This window comes from Empidonax traillii, unplaced genomic scaffold (genome assembly GCF_003031625.1).
Source record: "Empidonax traillii isolate 1590-97213 ecotype Southwest subspecies unplaced genomic scaffold, ASM303162v1 scaffold1448:size107159, whole genome shotgun sequence".
Taxonomy (NCBI): Eukaryota; Metazoa; Chordata; class Aves; order Passeriformes; family Tyrannidae; genus Empidonax; species Empidonax traillii.
This window is the reverse complement of record NW_020956641.1, coordinates 42,864-61,649: the sequence shown is the minus strand read 5'-3', so window position 1 is coordinate 61,649 and position 18,786 is coordinate 42,864. Positions and strand designations below refer to the sequence as shown.

The 18,786-nt window shown below is 47.5% G+C and overlaps 1 protein-coding gene across 2 annotated transcripts in view; it reads left to right on the top strand.

The window, feature by feature from the left end:
• Positions 1-13,458, top strand: part of UBAC1 (UBA domain containing 1) — a 14,091-nt gene extending 633 nt beyond the window's left edge. The window contains exons 2-10 of one of the 2 annotated variants that reach the window (XM_027907379.1): positions 3,093-3,213; positions 5,134-5,207; positions 6,383-6,490; positions 7,013-7,130; positions 7,789-7,897; positions 8,273-8,504; positions 9,621-9,707; positions 10,438-10,576; positions 12,845-13,458. In XM_027907379.1, coding sequence (XP_027763180.1) covers positions 3,093-3,213; positions 5,134-5,207; positions 6,383-6,490; positions 7,013-7,130; positions 7,789-7,897; positions 8,273-8,504; positions 9,621-9,707; positions 10,438-10,576; positions 12,845-12,960 — 1,104 coding nt within the window. In that variant the 3' untranslated portion in view covers positions 12,961-13,458. The remainder of the gene's footprint in view (positions 1-3,092; positions 3,214-5,133; positions 5,208-6,382; positions 6,491-7,012; positions 7,131-7,788; positions 7,898-8,272; positions 8,505-9,620; positions 9,708-10,437; positions 10,577-12,844) is intronic. The other variant, XM_027907380.1, reaches the window with a different exon arrangement.
• Positions 13,459-18,786: the final 5,328 nt, after the last annotated feature.

Here is an 18,786-nt window from a genome sequence, read left to right as displayed (position 1 = left end):
GGTGGGAATTGGGGCTCGGAGGAAGGGCTGGAAAGCGGGGATCCAAGGGAAATCAGGGACCGAGAGGAAAGGGTGGAAATCACGGTGGGGAGGAAGGGCTGGAAATCAGGGACTGAGCGAAGGGCGGGTGCGTCCTGCGTGGAGAAAAACTGATATTTCCAACGCCCTGCAAATGTCTTTAAAAAGAGAAGGAAAAAAAGAAGTTTGAGTAAACAGATGTTTTCGTGTCGCGCTTTGCTGTGTCTGCCCCCCCCCCCCCCCCCAAATTCTGTGGGATTGTTCCATATGGAAAGAAAACGCCCGTTTGGGAGAGTTTTGTTTGTTGGGAAAGGCGGGTTTGGGCGGAAATCCCTTTGCAGCCTTTTGTTGCAGAGTTCGGTGCATGTTTTGCAGCGGGGTCAGAGATCAGCTCCTGTGTGAGCTGCGGGGGGGGTGAATTGGAGTCTGCTGAGCTGGTTCTGATCATTTACCCTCAGGAATTACAGCCTGGCTTGTTTCTGTGTAAGAACAAAGAGGGAAAGGGGTAACTGTGGAGGCAAAATCACCTGGTTTGTAAAAATCTTAGTGCAGCCTCACCCTGTACTGGCACAAGAGCGACTGAGGGTGTTTTTTAGGGGGGTGATAAAAAGCCCTTCTAATGTTCCCCCTGTGCTCTTGGTGGAACTGGCCAAAGGGTAAATTACTTGTCACTTGTGTGAAAGAGAAAAAGTACCAAAAGCAGAGGCAGAGCCTGGGGAAGCTGAGCAGGAGCACAGGGGCTCCCTGTGCTCGGTCACCCCCGTGTTTGTGGTGCTCAGGGTTAAATCCAGGTGGGGGTTTCAGAGCCACTGGGCTGAGTTTTGAGGCTCTGCCCCGACTGTTTTGCTGTGCTGATTGACAACAGCAGCGTGTGAAGGGGGGGGACCCGTGGCCAGGACTGCCCTGGGCTCAGGAGCCAGCACAGCCCTGGCAGCTGCGGCCCTGGATCCTGAATCCTGCTGCGTTTCCTCCCGAGGCACGCGAAGCTTTGGAGTGGCAAAAGCAGGAGCCTCAACTCCCCCCTCTGAGAGCACAACTTAGTAATTCACACTGAACTCTGTTTTTTTTTTTTTTTTAAAATCCTCAAAGTCTTGCAAAGACTTTTTTTTTGTTTTTCCCCACATAAAACGCGTGCAGTAGAGAAATCTCTGTATTATGTCATTGGTTAAGTCCCATTTGAAGAGTTAAGGGTTTGGTTTTGTGGGTGAAATAAAGGTGCTCAGCAGCCCTGGTGGCCTCTGCCTTGGGCCTGCTGGTTGTGTCCTTTCACCTCGAATCCCTGGAAACCACAGGTCCCATCACACCCTGGTTTTCCTGTCTCACAGTCCTTGTGCAAGTGCTTTTGGATTTAGGGATGAGAAGGGGTCAGCAGGGGACACCTCACCTGCAGTGCTGGGTCCAGCTCTGGGGTCCCAGCGTGGGAAGGACACAGAGGAGGCCACTGGGATGGAGGAAAGGCTGGGAAAACTGGGATCGTTCAGCCTGGAGAAGAGGAGCTTTGGGCTGACCTAATTGTGGCCTTCCAGGACCTGAAGGAGCCACGGGAAAGATGCTGAGAGGCCTGTAATTATCAGGAAGCTTAATTAACAGGTGCTTCCCTTGCAGCGCAGGTCGGGGCAGAAGAAGGTTGATAACTCAATGTGATATTTGAGTTCATTCTCTCTGCTTCTTTGTGCTCCTGGGGTGGGTTTGCACACCCACGATGGATAATGGATAGTTTTATGGAGGGGGAAAACAGACCTGCCAAAATCATGACTCCTGATCTGCTGCACAGATTCCTGATAGCACCCTGAGATGACTTCTGCAGCCACTTGTTGTGAGATGCTGATGATTATGTTCCCTAAAGTCTTTATAATCGTTCTTTCAGGGAGCAGAGGGAGACTTTTGTAACAGGTTTTGAACCAGGAGAGGGGCCACTTTTCCCTCCAGAACATTGGGGGTTTTTCTTGTTGTTTGCTAAAGGAAAAAAAAAACCAAACCCTCCCACTATTTTTCTCTCTTACCTGTGACACCATAGTTGTGTTTGTTAAGCAGATGGTTTAAGCCACCCAGGTTTAGTAGCAGGGAGTGTCAGCGCTATTTTCAAATGTTTCTGTTGCTAAAACAAACAAACAAAAAATCCCCTTTTTTTCTTATTTAAAAACAAACCAAGCCCTGTGGTTTCTGAGGATTCCAAGCTTCGCAAACAGTGTTTGGCGTCACCAGGGCTGATGATTCCAGCAGTTGCTCAGGCACCTGTAACAAAGGTTTCTCACCTGCCTGGCTGTGAACTCCAGAATTAAAAGGGACTGGTGAGAGCTTGGAGAGGCACTGCCTGTTCTGCTGGCTTTTCTATTTCCAGGACATGTTAAAGGGTGAAGATAAGCCAAGTGTTTCACTCAGCAGCCTCTTTGATATATGTAGTGCCCAAATAGGCCTTATTATTCCCTGCAGTTTTTAATAAAGACAGGTTAGGACTCCAGCAGCCAAATCTGATTTCAGCTTGAAACAAGTGCAGAAACTGCCCAGTTGAGGGTCAGATAAACCCAAATCACTGCTGGCAATGCCTTGTTTACTCTGACAGTGTGTGGAAATAGCAATTATTAGATGAACCAGGGAGTCCCTCCTGCTTTCACACCACAAATGAGAGCACCCTGCATCATTACAACCTTCCCTTGTGTAAAACACTGGCTGCTCTTTGCAGATCTGCATTCTTAGTTTGCGATACTAATTGCAGCTCACTAAAGAGTGAGGGACCTTGATGATCTGTTGATCTCAGAATTAACTGAGCTGTGGGCCCTGGAACATCCTTGCTTTGCTCCCAATCTCCAAGGCCTGAGTACAGGACCAAGCACTTGGAGTGAAGTGTGAGAGAGATGTCCTGGAGTGGAAAAAAGTCTAAATCCACTCACAAAGGCACAAATCAAACCTCAGGTTCCTTAATGAAACACATTCTGTGCACTGGCCTGTGGCTTAAGGTGTGAAGAAGCCAGGAAATGATGCTCAGGTTGTATGTGGGGAATCTTGAGTGCCAAGTGATTCATGCAGGGGCCTCATTTCTGCCTTTGATCTCCAGTATTTATTGTCTTCTGCAGTGTGTCCCCGGGAGCTTGGAGGATCCCAAAACTGTGACACATCACAAGCTGATCCATGCCACTTCTGAGAAGGTGCTGACAGACACAAAAACAGTGCTGGAGGAAAATGTTCAAGATCGAGGTAAGATTGTCTGGGCTTTAATCCCGTCAGTCTGGAAGCAGGAGGTCGTGTTTCGTTTGGCAAGTTCCAAGCAGGAACATTTTTAATCTCTGCTCTCTGCTTTGACAGAGGAAGCTAACTAAGGTGGCAAAAAAAAAAAAGGGGGGGGGGGAAAGACTTTCTTATCTCCCCAGAGGAGTTTCCTTTTCTTCGTTCCTGCTTTTAAGGGTTGAAAAGGAATTAAGAGCCGCATTCAGTCAATAAGTTAAACTGATTATTTTATCTCCTTTTAAAGTAGCTTTTTTAACCTCCAGGGCAGCATTTACCCTTCAAAGTTATTCAAGGATAGTCCTATGGCTTCAAGAACCACACTGGGGGGTTTCTTGAGGGTGTCCAGGTGAAGCAGGAGGGTGGTTGCTGAGGTCTGAGTGGAGTTTACACCTCTTTGTCCTCTGCAAACAGGTCAAAATCCATTGCAGTGTGGTCTCACTGACCACAGTAGAGTCTGTGGGGTGTGTATTTGCTCCTGAGCTCTAAATGTGGAACAAAGACCTAAATAAGAGAGCTGGAGTCAGCTTTTACTGGACAGCTTAAGGTAATGGCCCCTTTTGGAGTCGGGGCAGTGTCAGAGAGCGAGAGAAGCAGGACTGAAATGTTGTGTGAACCAGAAACTCTGCAGGAACAGAGTCCCTGCCTCTTCCTGGGAACTGCTGCCACGGTGTCCCTTCCAAGGCAGTGTCACCTGGCACTGCCAGGAGCTGGGAAGTGCCATCCTGGGCAAAGGCAAGGACCTGTTCCTGCTGGGGGAGGGTGTTCTTCCCAGCTCCCGTGGAGTGTTGGATTGCAGTTGGCACAGCCAGGCAGCAGGAGCTGTGTATCCCAGCAAGCTGTCAGGTGACTGACTGCCCCTCCACTCCTTTTCCCTCTGCAGTGTGTGCTCTGCCTTCCCTGCTCCTGCCTGGCAGGGACAGGGATCCCAGTGACAGCTGAGTGCCCCGGGCTGCCTGGCTGGGCACGTCTGACCAGCTGCACAGAGGAGAGGAGGGTTCACAGCCCTCACCAGCTGCTGCTCTTGGCTGTTCTGTGCTGGGCCACACCAAGAAACATGTCGTGCAGAGCATGTTTTGGTTTGCTTTGTACCTGCCCAGTGCAGTGGACTGAAAACTGCCCATCAGTCAGGCCTGGCTGAAGGGTTCAGGGGCTGCCCAGGTTTGTGCTCTGAGCAGTGGCTGCATCTTCTCCCTCAGATTGTCTGTGGCAGTAACTGAGGGGCTACAAATCATCACATGATCTCCACAAAAAGGCTGCCTTGAAAGGGAGAATATTAATCTTAAAAGCCCAAAGAGAGCTGGTGCCAGGTGATGTGAGACTGGAGACTTGTCTGCCCAGGTGGGCTGCCAGGGGTGCTGTCCTGCTGCAGGATGTGAACCACTCCTGCCATTCACACACCAGTGTGAGCTTCAGCCTGGGGCTGGAAGTTCTTGGAGCTTGGGGCTTGCCTGGCTGCTGTTGGAAAAGGAAGTTCTTGGTGCTGGCCTGGCTGTTGTTGCAGGGCCCAGCTTAGACCAAAAACCATCTGTGCCTGTCTCTGCTGCTTCCTTCTCAGTGCAAGCTCTGTTAGTGCTGGTTCTTTTCTTATTATCGTGAGCTGTACTAATTCTGTACAAGGCATCTGGAACCTGTAATGCTCTTTCTTTGAGGGTGGTGTGTGAGGAAGAGAAACAAGTTACACGAAGTGTAACTTATCCTGGGCCCAGTTTTGAATTTTCTTCACACAAGAAATTGTGTGAAGCCATCCAGGTCATAGAGGGTGAAAAAGGTCTGATGCTATAGTGGGGTTGATACAAAATCCATCTCCAGGAACAACTGAATTTGTGAATTATCTTACAGGAACTGTCCTCACATCCTTTCTAACGTGTTGCTGTGTCATTCTCTTTGTAGATGTGTTGCTTTTGATCAAGAAACGTGCACCACCTCCACTCCCCAAAATGGCAGATGTGTCTGCAGAGGAGAAGGTGAGTTTGAAACACTTCTCAGCTTGGCAGTTTTGGTTAACTGCTTTACTGATGATATGTGGAAGGATTGCTGTGCTGTACTCTGTTTGCTTACAGAGGTAAATGCTACCATTACATTCTGGGAAAATTACTTCATATTTCTTCCAAGCTCAGAGGAAGCTGATTTTACATTTTTAACTGTCATTCTGAGAACATATGCCTTAAAATAAGACCTGCGGCTGCACTCTATGGAAATGGCATAGATTTGATCTTTGAATAAATGTCTGATGACTTCATAAATATAGTTCAGCATGTGCCTTGCTTTGTTGGAAAACCCAAAGAAATGTGTTGACTTGCTGTCTCCTGCCTTTAGCCACCCTCTAACCAGGTCTCTAGAGTTGAAGTGTTGACCCCTTAGTGGTTTATTTTGTTTTGTTTCACTTTCTTGGTGTGTAACTGTTCCCGAGGGTCAGCGATGCCCAAGGATGCTGTTTGTGCACCAGTGTTACTGCAGTTCATGCAAACCACATAAACACTTCAGGGAGTGCTTTGTGCTTGAAATGGGGAATTCCTGGGTGTCTCTTCTTCATCCTTGCACGGGTGTGTCTGTGCATCCCTTCCTGCAGGGATTGCTGTGTCTGTGCATCCCTTCCTGCAGGGATTGTGTCCCTCTCTCTCCTCAGCGTGGCCTTGCTGTGCAGAATGTCACTGTAAGAGCACAAGTTATGAGACCTGGGAATATTTATAGCCTGGACCCTGCTATGTTTTGTGCTGGCTCAGGAGCATGTGCTGCAGATTCCCTGCGTGATCCTGGCAGGCAGTGCAGCTCCCCCAGGGATCAGCAGGGAAGTGTTTCCTGTGCCCGGCGCTGGTGCAGCTCTGGATGAGCTGAGCTGTGAGCAGGCCCTGGGGAGCAGAATATGGTCCTGGGCACTGAGACCTCTGTGATACATCTCCCTCTTTCTGCTGGGTTTCCCTGCCTGTTCAGATAACAGCAATAGTTGTGAGGAGTGGAAGTGGGGCAACCAACAGGCCCAGCTTAGCTCTGTCACCGCAGAGTGACACCGGTGCTGTCAGTCCGTGGTATTGAAGCTACAGGGCACTGCTTGGTGCCTTGGTGGAGAGTCTGAAACTGCTGTGTTCTCTGATCTGTGGATAATGGGTTATGAAACCTGCTCCTGTTCCCTTCCCTGCAGAGGAAGCAGGAGCAGAAGGCTCCTGACAAGGATGCCATTCTCAAAGCCACTGCCAACCTGCCCTCCCGCAGCGCCGACCGCACCGTGGCCCATCACAGCATGAGGGATGTGAGTACTGCACTGAACCCCCCACTCTGACACCCAAACAGCCTTTGACACATTTTACCTTTCTCCTTTAAGAAAAAATTCACATGTGTATAATGCATATTAAAATAAATGACTTAAAGTTTAGACACAGCTTATGCTGTTTAGTGATGAAAAAACCCCACTGTTTCTAAATGATCATGGAATCACAGGGTGATTTTATGATCCTCATATTTTGATTTTAGGATTTTTATTTGTATTTTAGGATCGAAATGTTTTATTCATGGCAAAGCCTCAGAACATATTCAAGGTCTGGCAGATGTTAAATTAGAGGGGTTTATTTCTTTGGGCTTAAATAGTTCAGGTGTTTGCAGTGGTTTGTTTTTTTTTTTTTCCTCTTCCTTGACCGCTGCCCATGGAGTAGAAATAAAAGGACCTTTCTGCCCAGGAGGTAGCACTTCCCAGGAAAGGCTTTTTGAGAGACTAAAGAATGAAAATAAAGCCCTAATAAATGCCTGGTAACGTCCTGTCTAAATGTTTTGACAGTTTCCTTTCTTGCAGTTCCAGACAGAGCTCCGGAAGATCTTGGTGTCTCTCATAGAAGTTGCACAGAAATTGTTAGCACTGAACCCAGATGCAGTTGAACTATTTAAGAAGGCAAATGGTATGAACATATCTTTATAGCTCAATCCTGGGGATTTGTTTGCTTCCAGAGGACAGGAATGGGCTCAGAAGGAAGTTCAGACCCTGATGTGGCAGCAAAGCCGCTACGAACTCTGTGTCCAAAGTTTCACCTTGTGGGTGTAGATTGTACAAAACTTGTGGATTTGTAAGGTCCCTTTGGGGTGGATGAGAAGTTCCATTTAGAAATGATCAGTAGGGATGGTGAAGAATAGTTGAAAATGCACAAGGAGGCAGTAAAATGAGGAGAAACTGTGGCTCCTGATTCAGCTGGTGGGAAATGCTCGTCCTTGAGAGCTGCTACAGCAAGATCCAACCTAATTTCTGGATCAGTGGATCTTCAGTGAATCTCACATATTTGATTATGGGGCAATCCCCTGGTCATGTGTGAGTTAACTGCCTTTTGTTTGAGATCTTGAACACATCTGGGCAAAGTCTTTGTCCTGGAAGAATCTCTCTGAGCCAGACTGAGCTGAGAGCAGCAAATTAAACGATGAGGTGGCGAACTTGGGGGGGGCAGGAACAAAAGAAGGGATGGAAGAGAGAATGGGGCTTGAACTTCACACATGCCATTGCATTGACACAGGGGTTTGTTTGAGCCTGCAGTCAGTTTGAGCATTGTTCTGTTTGTGTGTGTGCAGCCATGCTGGATGAGGATGAGGAGGACAGAGTGGATGAAATAGCTCTGAGGCAGCTCACAGAGATGGGCTTCCCAGAGAGCAGAGCTGTCAAGGCCCTCCGGTTAAATCAGTAAGTAAATCACTGCATATGCTTGGGGGAAAAAAAAAAAAAAAAATCTGCGTTTTTCCTGAAGTTTCCTTATGTGGGTCACCTAAATTTAGGATGGGAAAAGCACTAACTCAGAGAACAGTGCTGCCTCAGGCAGAGTGCAGGTGGCTCAGGGAAGGGGAAGCAGGGCTGGATTGCCCTGGAAGGTCTGTGGGTCACAGGGCTATTTCCAGCTATTCAATCACATTTTCTTCTGCTGTAGAAGTCAGATTTCACGGACGAAAAAGCAAACGTGGTCCATCCAAAACTTTAGAATAATAGCAAAGGCAGAGGTGTGTGGAGCCCTGCTGTGCCTCTGGGGTGTTCCTTATCCCGGTGTTCCCGTTTGTTTCCCAGCATGTCGGTAACCCAGGCCATGGAGTGGCTGATAGAACACGCAGATGACCCTTCAGTGGATGCTCCCCTGCCAGGCCAGACTCCTGCAGAAGCCACAGCTGAAGCTGCTGCCTCCTCTGCTGAGGCAGCTGCGGGTCCCAGCTCGGAGGAGGGAGGGGAAGAGGCCAAGGATGAGCTGACGGAAATATTCAAGAAGATCCGGAGGAAAAGAGAGTTCCGTCCGGACCCACGGGTACGTCCTGTGCATCCATCACCAGTGAAAGGGGCTGTGGGCACCCAGGAATCCTAATAAATGTTTAGCTGATAAATGAAATGGGACATCTGGGTACCTGTGTGTCGGGCTGGCTCAGCAGGATTTCAGTGGAAGCCTTGAGAGTGTTTAAATTCAGGGATACTTCCAGTCGTGGAATATTCTGAGTTGGAAGGGTGTTACCTTGGGAATGCAGGATCTAAATGAGAGACACTGTTATTTCTGCTCCTGAAAACTGAGAGGACTGAAGTGAGACCCCTGGCACTGCCTTTTTGGCTGCTGTGTAGGAAGGAAGGGTGGCAGGACAGGAGTAGGTCCTTTGGCTGTAGAGAATTCCAGGCTGGATGGGGCTCTGAGCAGCCTGGACTTGTGGAAGGTGGGAGGGAGCTGGAACTGGATGAACTCTTTAAGATCCCTTCCCACCCAAACCATTCTGGGATTCTGTGAAAAGGACAGAAAGGTGGGATTGTATTTAGGGGGCAAGGAAAGGTATCACCAGCAGCAAACACAGAAGTTGCCCTCTTTTCTTCAGACCACAGGACTGGCTGCAGTGAGATGATGTTGTTCTCACACGGGGGGCTCACCAGGAGGGGCTCTTGGACATCTGGCACTTGAGATTTGGGTTAAAAGCTGCAAATGCATTTGATGACCTGGTGCAGTTTCTCAGCAAGGAAACATTCTTGTCCAAACACATCACAGTCGCTACCAGTATAATAAATCCAGGAGTGAATAAAACCACAAATGCACATGAACCTTGATCATTCAGATGTGAACAAGAGCTTTATGGCAGGAGAGGAGTTCCAAAATAAGGTGTTTGTCCCGTGCCTCTCCCTTTTTTCCCAGGTACTCTTTGCCTTGCATTCAGCTTTCAGTGTTGAGGACAAGAACTACCTTCACTCTTAAGATTAAATTTTCTTCCATATTAAAGACATTTTTGATGTAGGGTGTTTGTTGATAAAGCTACTGAGTGGTCCCCAAATGGAAACAATGAGGGGTTTTTACCCCCCAGAAATCACCTGCACAGAAGGTGAAAGGTCACGAGTGCTCTCCTTTCTGCTTCAAATGTTACACTCATGAAGCTGTGCAATTCCCCTGCAGGCTGTCATTGCCCTGATGGAGATGGGATTCGATGAGAAGGAAGTGGTGGATGCGCTCAGAGTAAACAACAACCAGCAAAACGCAGCCGTGAGTACAACCTTCCCATTCCCTGCTCCTCTGAAAGTCTCTTCAGCTGCTCCTTTCCCTTGTGGGATTGGGTGATGTTTTGCTCTGTGCTAAAGCCAGCTGCTGCTGGAGATTCAAGGAGCACAGTAAATCCTGTGCCTCTTCCAAGTTTGATACACAACTTCTCAGACTTCTCAGAGGAGCTCGAGGGGGGGTGAGGGTGGGGCTGATCTGTCCAGCCCAGCACACGTGGACTCCCTAAAAGCTTTTGAGAAACTCCCTCACAAAAGAGATTGTGCTCTCCTGAGAAAGGAAAAAAAAAAAGGTATTCCCTGTAATTAATAACTGATTAAAGGACAGGAATAAATGAGCCAGCAGAGATTGAAGCAGTGTGGAAATGGCCATTCAGCAACAATGCTTCCACGATTTCTGGAATCAGAAAAAATGTTAAGGTTTTCAAAGGTTGATTAGTCCCCCTGCTAGTGGGTGATGTGCTAAGGAAAATTCTGTGGACCCAGCTGACAGCCAAGGAATTTCCTCCTCCTAAGGATCCAGTGCTGGCTGCTGTTGGAGAGAGGATACTGGGCTGGCTGGTACCAGTGAAGAGTTAAACTGGTGGGAAAAGAAATGCACAGCTCAGTCTTTAACTGGGGGAGGAAAAAACATCTTTAAAATGCCACTTTATCAAAACTCTTATGTTGAGACCCTTGGATTCTAATGAAAATCTGTTGTGCCTGGTGATTTCTTTCAGTGCGAGTGGCTGCTGGGAGACAGGAAACCTTCTCCAGAGGACTTAGATAAGGGCATTGACACCAACAGCCCTCTCTTCCAAGCCATCTTAGAAAACCCAGTGGTACAGTTAGGGCTCACCAACCCTAAAACTCTACTAGGTAAGTGGTGCCTGGGTTCCTGCTGCACATCCATGTGTTTTCTAGCCAGTGGAAGGGGAACCTGGGTGCTGACAGCCCCCTTTGGGGGATTGGGGCAGCTCTGGGCCCTTTCCCTCCCTTCCAGCCATGGTGTTTGTTTGCTTCATCCCACAGCTCAGCTCAACCCAGACCTTGGGGCTGTCCCAGAAATGATCCTAATTCCCCAGGATTACACTTGCTGAACTCAGAACTTGAATAGCTGCTGGCTTGCAGTGCTTTTGTGGATTTAGGAGACCTTTTGTGTGCTCCCTTTGGCCACGAGGGGAAAAATCAGGAATGTCTGTCTCGAAACTCTTGATTATTTCCCAGAAAAAACAAGGCTGTGTCCTGCTCTGCAGCTCCCTGTGAGCGAGGCCTGATCACTGAGACAGAAGATGACTCGTGGAGAAGTATCCAAACAAGAAGGCTGAGCTGAAGGCTTTGCCTGTCAAAATTGAGATAAAATGTGCAAACACACATTTCCCTCGTGTGGGTTTGAGCTCTGGGGTGAAGTCTGGGTGTTCATGGTCAGAAAAGGCTGGGAGCACAGCATGTCCCCAGCAGAACCTCCAAGCTGGGAGGAATTGCTGCCTCTGACAGCACAGAACAATGACTGGCTCTGTGCTGTACATTTAGACTTTTGCATTTAGTCTTTGTCTTCAACATTTATTGGAGGCAAAGCCTTTAAACAAGGGCTGCAGGCACAGCTCATTCAAGAGAGCTTCTTAAAAATACTGCTTTAAATGTAATTAGGAGAGTTTGCAAGCCTTTAAATAATTCAAGAGCAGAACCTTCCCACTCCTGATTTCTGAACAAATGGTCTCTTCATTTTTCCAACCAGGGTTCCACACTGCAGCTCAGAATAGAAATAGAAAATGAAATGCCATTATAGGAGCTTGTATGAACATCAGAGAATATATTCCTAGTGACGCATCTGCAAATTGCTTATGTCACAGATTTTTAATAATGAGTTTTTACATTTAATGGCTTTCATACAGAGTATTGATAGATCTTTAGTTTTAAGCTTATGAGTCTGTGTAAAAGAATATAATTCAAGTGGTGAGAGGTGAGATGTGTATTTTATTTTGGGCTTTCCTTTGGAAGGCAGAGCTGCATGACCTTGAGCAAGGTATTAATGAGGAGGCTTTCAGAGGTGCTGGGCCCTTCCAGCTCCCACCGATGGCAGCTGAGCTTTGTGCCCTGCCACTCCTGGGAAAACTAACACTGACCTTGGTGCCAGACTCAACACTGACATTTTGGTGACTGTGCAGCTGCTTTTTTTGTCCTGTTCTGTAATGACTGGCTCCAAATGTCCAGGAGTCCAGCTCAGTGTCTGTCAGAAGGCTTAGAAATCATTGCCTGGCCCATTTTCCTGCCAGATTTGCAGCCTGGCTCTTGCAGTGGCTGCCTGGTTCCTTCAACATGAGGAGCAGAGTGAAAGACAGAATTGTAAAGACAGAAGGAAAAAATGCTCTTAAAAAAATGGTGTTTTTTTTTTTTTTTCCTGCACACTCAGCCTTTCCCCTCCTGTGTCTGGCTGCCTCCCTGACATCCTCTGCTCTATCAGGAAGGAGGAATAAGGTGCTGCTTCCCTTGTGGCTCCAGGGCCTCTGGAAAAGCTGGAACTCTGAGATTTGGGGGCTTGAAGGGCTACACTTGTGCTGGCTCTGTGTAGCCTTTGGCATTTCTGCTTTTGCTGGCTCAGTGTCCTCTCCAGAGGAACCTCACAGGGAACAGCCAAGGGGTGATGGTGCTTTCCATGAACTGCCTGGGTTGAGTACCAGGGAAAAAAGGGATGCTGGTGCAAGAAATCCAGGCTGGGATATGGGAAAATGTTTGATCAGAGGGAATGGGGCTGCAGGACAGTGTTTTATAGGAGTGCTGGCAGCAGATGGGCCTTCCCAAACGGGTGGATTGCATGGCATGTCCCTGCAGACAAACTCCTGGGGACATTTGTTGAGGCTTTAGCTCTTCAACCCCACGTCCTTGAGGTTTTGTGGGCTGGACTGTAATCCAGGCTGAGCATTTAATCACTGTCTGCAGTGAATTTAATGCTGAGAAATGAGGAAAGCCCAACCTGGAGCATCACCCCAGACCGTGGAGGCTCTGGAGCGCAGATGGGACGAGGGGCATTCCCACCATTTCTGGGTCCCGTTTGCCCCCTGCCTTTGAGCTGTAACCATTTCCAACTGCCCTGAAACCCCTGGAGCTCTGCAAGGACTGACTGTTGCAATTCCCATCTCTTGGCAGCCTTCGAGGATATGCTTGAAAACCCCTTGAACAGCACCCAGTGGATGAACGACCCCGAAACCGGGCCGGTGATGTTGCAGATCTCCCGCATCTTCCAGACGCTCAACCGCACGTAGAGGGGGTTCCCAGTGCACTGTGCCACTTCCTCCTGCCCCTCACTCCATGGAAATCTGGGAGCTGGGAGGCAGCTGGAAGGGGAAGGGAGGCGAGGGGGAGATCCTGAGGTGGGGTCTCTCCCCCCCCCGAGAGCTTTTGTAGTTACGGCCAACTGGAGTGAGTTGCCTTGTGGATTTAGTGTTAGTGGAAGAGAGGTTTGAAGGCTTGTTTCTGTTTTCAGGTATTAGGTTTAAAATAAAGTATATCAGAAAAAAAAAAAAAAAACACACAAAAAACACACAAAAAATAGGAAAAGGTTTTGTGAAAACACTTCAGAATCTGATTGTTGGAAAGAAACACGATCCTGCTCGTTAAAAAGGCCTGTGACAGTAGTTTTCTAGCCAGCTTTGCTAGGACCTGGCTAGTGTTTACAAAAGGTCACTGACCACTGGCATAGGATATTAATCATCTCCGTGCAGTATTAATTTATGGCTTGATCAAATTGCAAATCTGCTTTTGTGGGGTTTTTTAAGGGAAAAAAAAAAAAAAAAGAATAAATCGATTTTAGGAAACGTTGTTTTTAAAAGCCCAAAATCTTGGGAGAGCAAGCACATTTCTGTCCAGAGTTGTTTAATTTAAACAGAATCATTCAGAGGTGGAATTCTAAGAAGTAGCATTACTTTTTCCTATTTATTTGCTGCGTCAGTGTTGTTGCAGTCCCACAGGGGTTGTCCTCGCAGGAGCTTCTCTGTGTCAGGTACCACAAAGGTGCAGCTTCTCTCTCACCACAGAATTCACCACAGCAAGACTTGAATTCCCACGTGGCTGCAGTTCCTGAGCTCATACTCTGCCATATCCCATTGCAAGGGGGGGGGGGGGGGGGGGATGTGATCACACAGTGGGGTTTTTGCCCCCTTTTTACGTGCACAGTTTTGGAAAGGGACTTTTGTTGGGGTTTTTATTCTGTTTACAAAGAAGCAGCTGATTTGCATGGAGGGGGGGGTGGGAGTTGTTGATCTGTAAAACAGCAGAACCACGTAGGTTTTTATCTTGTTTAAGGCATTTAAAGCATGCTTGAAACTGTTATCTTTGGAGTTAGAAGCGGGGTTTCTTTGTGCTTATTTTTACCATGGCCATACCAAGAATGTCAGGCTGGGTCTTTCCTACTTTGCCAGAAGACTGACTCGAGGTTTGAGAGAGGAATCCTGAGCTTTGAAGAGCAGAACTGGGAATATCCACAGCTGGGATATTTTACAACTGGGCTCTGCAGGTGTTACTTTTTAACAGTCTGCTAAAAAAAAAAAAAAGGGAGTTATTTCCAACTTAAATGACATCTACCATCATCCCTGCCATGTCCTGTGCTTCACAGCCCCTTGGGAAAGGGCAGGATGGGCAAGTCCAAACTGCAGAGTAACCAGGAGGGAAACCCTGTGCTTAACCAAGCCCAGAGGTGTCCTGGCAGTCCTGAGCACCTCTGCAAGTGTGGGAGGGTTTTTCTGTGCAGTTGGGTTGTTGGGTTGTCTTTTTTTTTTTTTTTTTTTTTTTTTTTTTTTTTAAAACAAAACTGCATTTAAACAAGATGCAACCTGAAACCCTCCAACAAGTTTTGGCCTGAGCTCGGCATGTGCTCTGTGCTGTTTTGCAGTCGAGGCGCTGAAGTTGCCAATTTCTCATCATTAATATGAAGGGTGGGGAAGTCAAAACAGCCTGAGATTTTATCTTGACTTACTATCCCAGGATTTTATTTTTTTTTGTTGGTGGTGGTTTTTTGGGGGTTTGTTTTGTTTTGTTTTGTTTTGCAATTTGTAATTTCATCTGAAGCTTTTACAGTTGAGGACTGCTGAGGTATTATTTACTTCTACATTTAGGAATTCCAAGCTTTGTAGTGATGCTTCTTCTGTTCAAATTGGACAGTTAAAACCATTTTTTGTGGGCTTCTTGCTAAGAATAGACTTGGACAACATGACATTAAATTATAACCTGGTCCTGTAACTCAAGCCAGGAAGCAGATCCTGCACCCCAGCGAGCTCGAGTAGTTGTGACTGAATGTTGTGGTGTTAATGAGAGGTTTTGATTATTTTGTCTGTTTTTTTTTCCTTATTCCTGAAGCTTTTTTTTTTTCTTGTAATAATACCAGAAGACTGTTTTACTTGAAGCTCTTCATGTTAGAGCCACATGTCCTTCTCTACCGATCAGGATTCTGGTTAATATTCCTTTTAATGACTGTTTTTAGAAGGGAAAGTTGGGGGAAAACTACCCTGTAGTTTGATGGGGGGAGGGGTTTTTTTTGGCTGTTGAGTGGATAAGGAGAGGTTCAAACTTAAGGAACAGTCCTGAGGAATGGAAAGGCTTGGGAAATGCTGGGTTTGATTTCAGCAGCACATGGTTGGACTGTGGAGGTGGCTTTGGAGCTTCCAGGGAGATAAAAGGGATCCAAGCAGCCTCCCTTGGGGCAGCCAGGAAACCCTCAGTGCCACTGAACTGGTTAAAAAGTGTGTGAAAAAAAACATCAGTAAAACAAATTATTCTTCTGTAGTAGAAGGTGAGACTGCCCAGGTCCAGCAGCAGCAGTTACAGGCTGTAGGGATAAAGGAATGCTGCACCTTTGGAATGCTTGGAGGCTTGAGAATCCCTGGTTATTCCTGAGTTTGGTGGTTCCAGAGCTCCACACTTGCCCAGCTGAGGTGTTGGAGAGGTTGTTCTTGTTTGGGGTGGCTTTAACAGGGCCCTGCTTGGCTTGTGAGAACTGGAGTTTGCAGTGGCCAAAAGCTGAGAGAGAGCAGAATTTGGGGGGGGAAGGGGGGTGTTTGCAGTAGGATTTGGTTTAAAACAACCCAAAACTGCCCTTGGGGTGAAAGGAACACGTGAGGAATTGCTGTGGGTTTGGGGTGTGAATTAATCCAGGAGCTGTGTCCCCACCCCTCCAGGGGGTGGGATTGCTGCTGCTTCACAGAAGTGCAGGGAGCAGTCGAGCCCGTGGTGCTTGTAAAGGGCTTTGATTGGCCCAGTTTTTACAAAACCTGCCAAAAAAAGCGGAATAATCACCATGCCCGAGTGGGATTGCCTGCTCACCGGGCACAAGGAATGTGTGTGACAAGAGCTTTGCCTGATCAACTGGCCTGTTCCCTGGTGGGTCTGGCCTGTGAGAGATCCCTAAACCCAGGGGACAGACTTGGTGAATAAACCAGGGGGTTTTGTGAGGAACTCACCGTGAGGGTTTTACAGGCTCAGGTCCTGTCCTTGCCTATCTGGTGTTCAAGGTTCTAACCAGCAGGGACAGGTCACAGTTAAGTTTCTCCTGACACGGTCTGGGGGAATATTTGGAGGCCTGTGAGCTGGAGCAGGGAGGAGATGGGGTGGTAAATGACAAATTGTGCTTCTTGCAGTCCCCACTGATAGAGACAATCGTGTACCTTTTGCTGCGACAGGACTCTTGCAAGCCAACCAGCTATTTATTTAACTCTTACCTAACTTATAATTTTGTCATCAGAACACTGATATTTTTAATAGAAATGTACTCTATGGAAGTTTGTTCTCAGGGCTTCGTATTTATACTCTTTTTAGGGGGGATGCATTTAAAGGGATGTATTTGGAAAAAAAAAAAAAGGCCAGTGGCTACTTCAGCTTGGACCTTGATTGTCCTGTGAGCCCGAGCTTGTGGAACTCCTGCTAACCCCCTAGCCCCTGGTCCAGTCCAAAGAATCTGCCATCCCTTGTCTCCCTGTGAGCAGTGGCATGAGTCTTCCTTTAGGATTGCTGCCTCGCTCCCTGGATGTGGTCACCCGGGATAACCCGGCTGCTTCCCGGCTCGCTGCCCTCTGCTCCGTCTCAAGGACGTTTGTGTTCTCCATGCAGCTGGAAAATTGCCTTGCATGGTTCCTAAAGCAGCCAGCAGTGCATTCCTCCTCTGGGAAGGTGCGAGGTTCCCTCCTGCACAAGCTCCAAGACCTGCAGCTCGTGGCTTTCCTTGGCTCCTCGCAGCCTCTGTCACAGGCGTGTCCCAAACCTTGACCACCCCTCCCCCCATTTCTTTCCTCGCTCTCCTGGAACCAAACTTGTCTTTTGGAGATTGATCTTCATATCCAAGCAACACTTTAGTGGTTATTGAAATCCTTTTTTTTTTTTTTTTTTGTTTTAGTTAGGACTGTTACAATGAATTTTTTTTTAGGCATTGCGATTCGTGGGCTGAGGGTCTTTTTAATATATGTTGGAAGTTGTTGAAATCAGCATCGCACCAAACGAATGTACAGCGGCACTGTCAGCAGATCTTGCCTGTGGGAGGGACACAGAGGTTACCTGTGATCCCTGCTCCAGGGGCAATTTTCCCAAAGTCTTGTGCACAGGATAGTGAGTGTTTCATCCAAAGCAACCGCCCTGTTTTTCTACTTTGAATAGTAAATAACATTTTTATGAACTCGCGGAACAGCGGCGCTTCCAGCTGGTATTGCCATCCGACTGTGAGTCTCTGAGGTTTGGGATACTCCTGTATCCTCCTCCCTGGGACAGTTTGGAGGGATTTGTGCTGGCTGGTGTAGGGCAGTGGGTGCAACCCCCACCTCCCTGCAGAGGAAACTATGTCCACGTGAATGTGCTCTCATGGGGGTCATTCCCACCTCCATCCCGACATCTGGGTGTAGCAAAAGGGGTTTTTTCAGGACCTCTTGCCCTAGATTTGAAGATCTCCGATGTTTGCAGCTGTGTGTGAACTTCAATAAATGTAAATGCATTAAATTCTTACTGAATTTGGGTATAGTTTTATATCATGCTCCGGGGAGAGGGAGGAAATTGGATCACGCTTTAAGCGAAGCCCCACAAGCCCAAGCGTCTTTGTTGCAGCAGGTAACAGAGGCCTGGAGAGATTTGATTTGATTTGATTTTTAATTTGCATATTTTTATCATGGCTTAACGAACTGTCCACGAATGTGATTTGCTACCCAGCACTTCCCCCGAGGCAGCACCGGTGAATCGATATCGCAAAGGTACTGACTTCACGTTCCTTCTCATGTTCACCTGTGTATCCAATAATTAGGTACCACTGTAGGATAACTTTGATCTGGCACTGTCAGCAGTGTGTGGCATGCACAGCTCTTCCTAAGGCGTAATGTTCCTTTTTCTGAAGCTTCACTAGGGCGGATGAGCCTGTGGAATTTCGGGATTCATTCTGGCCGCCCCCCCCCGAGTGGGGTAAAAACCAGCGGGGTTTGCTCCCTCCAGAAACCCTCCAGGCAAAAAGAAAAAAAAAAACAAAACCAAAAAAAACAAGGAACGCTGCTAATTTGTGATGGGTTTAAGCAGTTGCTGTTGTCTGCTGAAATGTATTCCTGGAAATTAGGGAGGTGTTGGCAAAGCCAGGCCTGTCCAGGCTGGAATTATCGCGTATGGAGGTGTCAGACCCACGGCCGGGCCTGGAATGAATCCCGAGGCTTAAACCTGCTCACACATAAACACACCGAGACACTGATGTCATGTGTGTTGTACATTTATAATATATCATAAAAAATAAAGTTTTTTTGATTTATTACAAGGTGTCCTGAAACATCATTCGCAGCAGCAGCAGAGGTTTGTGGATCCACACTGTTGTCCTGTGGGTTGCTGGGATTGTTTCTCCAAAAGCGGGATATTTGTATTTCCTAGTCAGGAAACTTCCACAGAATTTGTGCAGGAGCTGGTTTTGCACCTGGAATTTATCCCTCTGTTTTTCAGGAGGAGTTGCATTTTGGGGAGATTCATTGCAAGGGCTTTGTGAACCAAGATCTGGTGATCCCCTTGGGATGTTCAGATGCCTTTGGAGAGGGATTTATCTTGACAGTTGTTGACTGACAAATTGAAGCCCTTTCTTTCCCAAC